At 42.1% G+C, this 6,569-nt stretch overlaps 1 protein-coding gene across 1 annotated transcript; it reads right to left on the bottom strand.

Annotated features, from left to right (window-relative positions):
* Window positions 1-294: 294 nt before the first annotated feature.
* On the bottom strand, window positions 295-6,034 carry pim1 (Pim-1 proto-oncogene, serine/threonine kinase). The gene is made up of 6 exons (XM_060845123.1): window positions 5,577-6,034; window positions 5,300-5,400; window positions 5,094-5,144; window positions 4,525-4,891; window positions 2,088-2,264; window positions 295-1,710 (listed from the first exon to the last, which is right to left on the bottom strand). The coding sequence occupies exons 1-6, from the start codon at window positions 5,659-5,661 to the stop codon at window positions 1,523-1,525; spliced, it is 969 nt and encodes a 322-aa protein (XP_060701106.1). The 5' UTR covers window positions 5,662-6,034; the 3' UTR covers window positions 295-1,522.
* Between the last annotated feature and the right edge of the window lie 535 nt (window positions 6,035-6,569).

Genomic DNA, 6,569 nt, shown 5'->3' with positions numbered 1-6,569 from the left:
AGGATGGCACAGGTTTTAGTTGTAGAGTTTTCACGTTCTCTCTGGACTTCCACAGTGTGCTCTGGTTTCTACCCGCAGTCCAAAGATGTGCAGGTTAGGTGGATTGGCCATGCGGGGTTATGGGATGAGGCTGGGGTAGTGAGTCTGGATATGGTGCTCTTTGGACGGTAGGTACAGACTTGATAGGCTGAGTGGCCACTATCTATATTGTAGGGGCTCTATTATCAAGAGGCAAGAAGTATTCTAATTTCATATCACAACTCTTGAATATGTACTCAAATATCACAAAGTAAATTAAGGCAAATTTTGTTTTATTTGAAATGATGTATAAAAATAAGGTTTCTTCCATTCTAGTTTAATTTACAGGTCTAATCAAATAATTCAAACTTCGAGCTGCATACATGCAACCAAACTAGTGTAAAGTTATTGTATATACAAAAAAAAAATTTTTGTACTGGTATCTTTTTCAACCCATACCAGTCCACAGGACACATTTTTAAAAAATCACAAAAATCCCAAAAAAAAAACAAGTCTAGACATTAAATACATTTTCGGTTCAACATGCATTTAACAGAAGTGCTCCATGTTATATTTACAAAGTCTGGAATTCTTTTCAGTGACATCACTGTTTTCTTTTGGCTGTAAACAGAGTGAACTGAACTAATGTCTGACATGATCTTATGTAAATCTGTGGGCCCCAATCTGAACAAATAATTAATAATTGTGGAATGAACAAGTCTGTTGGAAGGTAGTTGTCCGTAAATAAATAAATATAAATTAACCCACAAGTCAAACCTTTTTATATAATAAATCTGCTTTTTAAAAAAAAATCAACTTCACTCAAATAAATAAACAGGTAAACAGGACAGCTGACATAGGCTGTAATAACCAGTATTTAAAAAAAAAGGGAATTTACATTTTCTATACAGACATATCTACATATAATACACACATACATATCTACACACACATTTACAAATGGTTAGAGTTCATTCATTGCATTGGTTGTGCATTGATGACGATGCTCTGACATGCCGTGGCTTCATATTCATACTGAGTGTATTGAACAAGTGAACAGAATGAAGAAGAGTTGAGGTTTACTCTTTTCTGATTAGTGGTGATTTTCAGGTGTCAAGGGTTCTCTTCAGTTATTTTATTGAAAGGCTGTAAACAAAATAGTAGCTAGACTAGACCAGTCTCTGAGTGTGTTATGTGTGAAGATTGTGCGAAAGAAAGTCAAGTTATTCAGAAGCAGCAGAGGTTCAAGTATTTCTTTCTAAGTCAGTGGATCCAGCGGTCATGAAAAAGGCACTCGAAGAGGAAGAGCCAGGCTTGTCGTAATGCACGATTCAAGTTAATGACAACCGAAGCTTGCAGAGGAGAGGATTCTGGTTCTTCATCACTCCTCCCACTAATCAGTAGATTTAAAAGGCCATGGAATCTGGTGAGTGAGACCAGGCAAGTTATTTGGTTCTTCCAAAGGAAGGCAGAGACAGTTCAGTTTTGTGAGCATCGGTTCACATTATTTCACAAGTTCTAATTTACTCGAGCTAATGCTGTTTGACTCTTGGCTCAGACTATGCAACCTTAGTCCAATGGCATCTTGTGAAACAATGCTGTTCTGCATCCAGGGATGGTTAATCATGTCTTCAAATGAGGGTCGATCTGAAGGCCTCAAGGATAGGCAGAACTTGATGAGATTTTGACATTCTGAAAGCAAAAAGGAAATAATGTGTTATAAACAGAATGAGTTTCTAATAATATTTTCCATACACATAATAGTTTGTTAACTTAGTATACAGATATAAAGAACTAACCACGGTATGTAGCCCAGCTGGGGTTTTTGTGGCAATCTATTGTAAGCAGGCAAATACTTCTGTGATAATGTCATAGACCACTAACATACTAACTGTATTTATGAAGCATGGTTAAAAGTCATAATGCAATTGACTACGGTGAATACCTGAGCAATTCTCTGAAATTATTTAACAACAGTGATGATTGACTTAATTTAAACAGTTTATAGGGTGACGATCCTCTGGAAATGTTTTAAATTTCTCTCCGCCCAGACAGGAAAAACTGCTTACCAGTTGAAATTCTCCGTCGGAATAGCACCTGTCCTCGAATGATCTCCTCATCCTGTTCAAATGGGATGTCCCCACAAACCATGTCATAAAGAAGCACCCCAAGGGACCAAACTGTTGCAGATCTGCCATGGTATCTGTGATGGCGAATCCATTCTGGTGGGCTGTACACTCTGGTGCCTACAAATCAACACAGAGATCCACATTTATGAAAACATTCCCTGTTTTCTTTTATGTTGTCAAAATGCAAATATACAAACTAAGGGCCAAAGAAAGCTGCCTTTCACTAAGACCATGACTAATCTGATTACTCTGCATTCCTCATGTTCCCTCTTTGCTCACGAAGAAATCCCCATTAAAAAAAATAAAGTTTCAATATAATAAAAGTACTTTTTACAAAGTCCACTGCAGATTTCTAAAGCTAAAAAAAAGCACCAGTAGTTGCATTTTATTGGAACTAAACTGAACACAAGGTCAAAATATTTCACAAATGGTTTGAGCAACCTGTTATTGGCAGGGAGAAGACAAAACGTTTGCCATATTTCTTGTAAACAAAAGAGTGTGCTAAGCTCTTGAAATTCAAATCATCTACACTATCTCGTTCCGCCCTTAGCTTGCAGGAAATGTGGTTAACCTGAAGTTTCCTGCTTGCCCTGCCGTGAACTGGCAGTTATTGACTTGTTGCCATGTGATTTTTTTGTTTACAAACTTTCAGTTGTAAAAAGCACACGCTCCCGCCTGCCGGTGGCGCCAAACACTGAGAATTTTCACTAACGGTTTTATTTTTGGTTGTTCTTCGGAGACGAGTTTAAATGTTTGAAAATGGACAAGGGGTTGCGCTGCAGCGTCTGGGGGAGCGCAGCTCCAAAACTGCATTGTTCCAACAGCCGGCTTCAAACACGAAAGCCATGATGCACCAGAATGAGTTTTTAAAAATTAATTTTACAAATAAGTAGTATTTCATTTTAAATAAAAAAATTCAGTGCTGTCTTAATTTGGAAAATGGGTCTTTAATTTGGAAAATGGACTTTAAGAAGTTCCATCCACGGATTAAATCACATTATAGGGCACAAAAGGAACATTAAAAATGCTCTTCTGAAATGTCAATGGTTTGTGTTTTAAAATGATTCCAGGGTTGGTAAGAGAATACCCTCCCCAAGCCTTTTCAGAGGGCTCTGATTCCACTCCAGCCCTGACACTGAGCTAACTTAATAATTTATCAATCGGCCACTTGATATCAAAGAGAGAGTAGCCCATTTCCCATCACCGTAGCCCCAGGTAACATGACGATCGGGTTTCAAAACATTTCCATGACGGAACTTGGGGAGAACAGAAAATGCGGGCAACATCGGCAGAGGTGGCACCAAAAAAAAAATCATCTCGGCTCCAATAAAAACCGAGCTGATTATTTGCATCAGTTTCCAAATAGAAAATAAAAGGAAAATAGCGTTACGCAGGAGAGCAAAATCTCCAAAACAAAAGGGTGGCACGTTGCCAAAAGCTCAGCAGTGGGCGGCAGCAAACACTGAAGCAACAACGGGAGGGAGACACGCCGTCTACAGGCTACAGTAGAAACCCCGAGCCGGACAGACCTCACCTCCTTCCCACCCCAGACATCTGGCACAGGGAGACTCCGTCCTGTCTGCCTGCCTGTCTCTGTCTGCCTGCCTGTCTCTGTCTGCTGCAGCCCAAAACCCAAGCCCGCCCTTTCCCCTCACTTTCTGCTAGCTTTCCCTTCCCCTCTCTGATCAACCCAACCCCTCGATCATTGACACACACAGAGGCATCAGAAAACAAAAAAAATCAAAAACAAAAACAAAACATTGAGACAAAATAACCCTGCAAATGTCCCCTTCCCCCAAACTCTTGTAAACACTGCCCACAAACATCACGACTCGATCCCTCAGCCTCTTATGATTCAGCCTCTTGTATCTGGGTGATAGTTTGTTGTGGGTGGGTGAGTGGGGTTTTTTTTCTTATTCTCGTGCTCGGCAATTCCCACCACCTCCCCATTAATTACGCATCCACCCATCCCCGGTGATGTGATGTTACCCTGAGAGACCTCCACCCCCCCCTCTCCTCTGGCCGCCCATTCCAGAGGAGGTCGTGTTTGCGCTGCGCTTCTTCCGACCAACGCTACGCCTCCGACGAACAGAAGGCGCCCCCTCGCAGCCACATCACCATCCAAATAAGGAAATAAAGCCATCAAAACAATAACAAAACGGCTCCTTACTACCGCACAAGAAAGAAAACTCACTACGATCAGTGCATTTCAAATCCAATCACCTCGAAATAGTTTTTTTTCATAACTGCAGTCCTAATATACAATTCCTGACATTAGTTCATTTCAGGACACTACACTAGCCTAATGTGACAGGACTGGAGTAATTAAGATTTTTATTTAAATTTTGAAAATCCCGGTTGCAGTAATATTGCTCACCATCAAAATCAGTGTAGACGGTATCCTTCAACAAAGCCCCCGAGCCAAAATCGATCAGTTTCAGCTCCCCGGTCCTCATATCAATCAGGATATTCTCGTCCTTGATATCTCGGTGAACCACTCCGCAGTTGTAACAGTGCCTCACCGCCTCGAGGATCTGGCGGAAAAAGTTTTTAGCCAAGTCCTCCGGCAGGGCTCCCTTCTCGGTGATAAAATCAAACAAGTCCTTAACGTGCTCAGGTCTCTCCATGACGATGATGAAGCTGTCGGGTCTCTCGAACCAGTCCAGCATTTTGATCACACCCCGGCAGCCCGTGCCTACCCTCTTCAGCAGCGCTATCTCCATGGGAACCCTTGCTCCATTAGACTGCAGGGGGAACACACACACAAAAAAAGATAAACCCAATGAAACACCGAGCAATCACTGTATCCTTAACACGCAAATCATGCATCGCTTACTTCCCGCCTCGATGTAAACAGTAACGTACATCTGTCATTTTAAAGAGGACCTGACACTGTGATTACAAAGACATACAAAAAGGCACACATGAGTTTTGTATTTTACTTACCAGTTCAGCCCATTCTGACACCCGATCTCTAGCAACGTGTTTGATCGCAACCTACAATATAAACAGAAAGGTCCATTCAGTCACCGAATCCAGGCGAGTCGTTTCTTAAGGGCATTTTGGGGAGGGGGGAAGAGGCTGAACGAGCTGGAGAAAGTTAAAGAGTGATAAAACAGAAAGGGGAAAGGCAGACTTCAAAACATAATTACCTGCACGCCATCAGCGACTCGAACCCCAGAATAAACAGTCCCAAATCCACCACTACCGAGGATAGATCCAACTTGATAAATCTTTTCAAAGGGCTCTTTCACTGGAAGAACAAAAATAAATAGAGAAAAAAAGATTAGCCCATCACGAAATCGGCGCCTCTTTTGTTGTCTCTGAGCTCCACATGGTTAACGACAACACCGTCACAACACACAAAAAAAACCCTTCCCACTGAAGCGGGGAGGCTCCGTAAACGTGTAAGAAATGCTAAATAGATACCTTGTTGCAACTGAATTTTCGCCGGCATATCCACGCTTGATGTCGAGTACATATGAGTGAAAGATCCGATCTTTGAAAGCAGCATCCCCTTCTGGAAACCCTCGGCTGCAAGGCTCGGTTATCACTTCCAAGATTCCGAGTGGGATTTCACCAAGAAGGGAGTAGAGAAGGGGGAGGGAAAAAAAGCCGGCAATTTCACCCACACCACGTTGCAACGAAACACACAGCTGCGATCCTACAAAATGTTTCCCTTATTCCAAAGCGTCTGTTCTTCCCAGTGTCCCGAGCAGATGATTTAAGTCCCTTTTCGAGCACGAAAGCAGTTCTTTTGGACGAGGAAGAAAAATATAAAAGGGGGTGGGAGGGGGGGGGGAAGCAAAAGGTTCAGAGCCGCGTCTTTGTATCACGCTGATTCCCCGGCTTTACTTGGAGTGCGTTCTGCTAGTAGCAACCACTATATACAGATAGTAAAAAAAAGGGCGAGCCGTACACCATCAGCAAACCCCAGAGGAACAGCCCACTTTGAAATACGTCAGACAGTCCAATAGGAGGATAGCAATGATCTGCCTATCACAGAGCGAAAAAAAAATAAAAGAATGAAACTGACTAGACTCGACGTGGCGGGAATGACTACGCGCCAAAAAATGCCTCTTGCATGTCTGCTTACAAATGGCTTTGATCCACTGGCTGTCTGTAGACAAATATTTTTAAAGAGGAGCGACAATGGCGTTTTCTCCCCCCTTTTCCGCGGGAGTAGCCTCTGCAGTTTTGCAGGCAATACATTTCAGCAAGAGCGAACAGAGTAGTTCAAAAAATGCAGAGGCGTGTTTTGAGCTGAACTATGCAGATCCTCACCGTCAATGCATTGTTCTAGCGTAGTGGGCGATTTGACAACCTATTGCCTTATAATGTTATACTCAAAAACCATCAGAGCGCAAAAAAAAATGCTTCGCCCATTTAAAAACTTTCCAGATTATTAGGGCTTTTTTTTGT

The sequence above is a fragment of the Hemiscyllium ocellatum genome, chromosome 26 (assembly GCF_020745735.1).
Source record: "Hemiscyllium ocellatum isolate sHemOce1 chromosome 26, sHemOce1.pat.X.cur, whole genome shotgun sequence".
Classification (NCBI taxonomy): Eukaryota; Metazoa; Chordata; class Chondrichthyes; order Orectolobiformes; family Hemiscylliidae; genus Hemiscyllium; species Hemiscyllium ocellatum.
Note: the sequence above shows the minus strand (reverse complement) of the source record. Positions and strands in the feature narration are given on the sequence as shown.

Coding starts and splice junctions, on each gene's coding strand:
- pim1 (XM_060845123.1), bottom strand. CDS start 5,661: ATGCTGCTTTCAAAGATCGGATCTTTCACTCATATGTACTCGACATCA. Junction 5,401..5,576: donor GAAAATTCAGTTGCAACAAG/GTATCTATTTAG, acceptor TTGTTCTTCCAG/TGAAAGAGCCCTTTGAAAAG. Junction 1,711..2,087: donor CCGACGGAGAATTTCAACTG/GTAAGCAGTTTT, acceptor TTTTGCTTTCAG/AATGTCAAAATCTCATCAAG.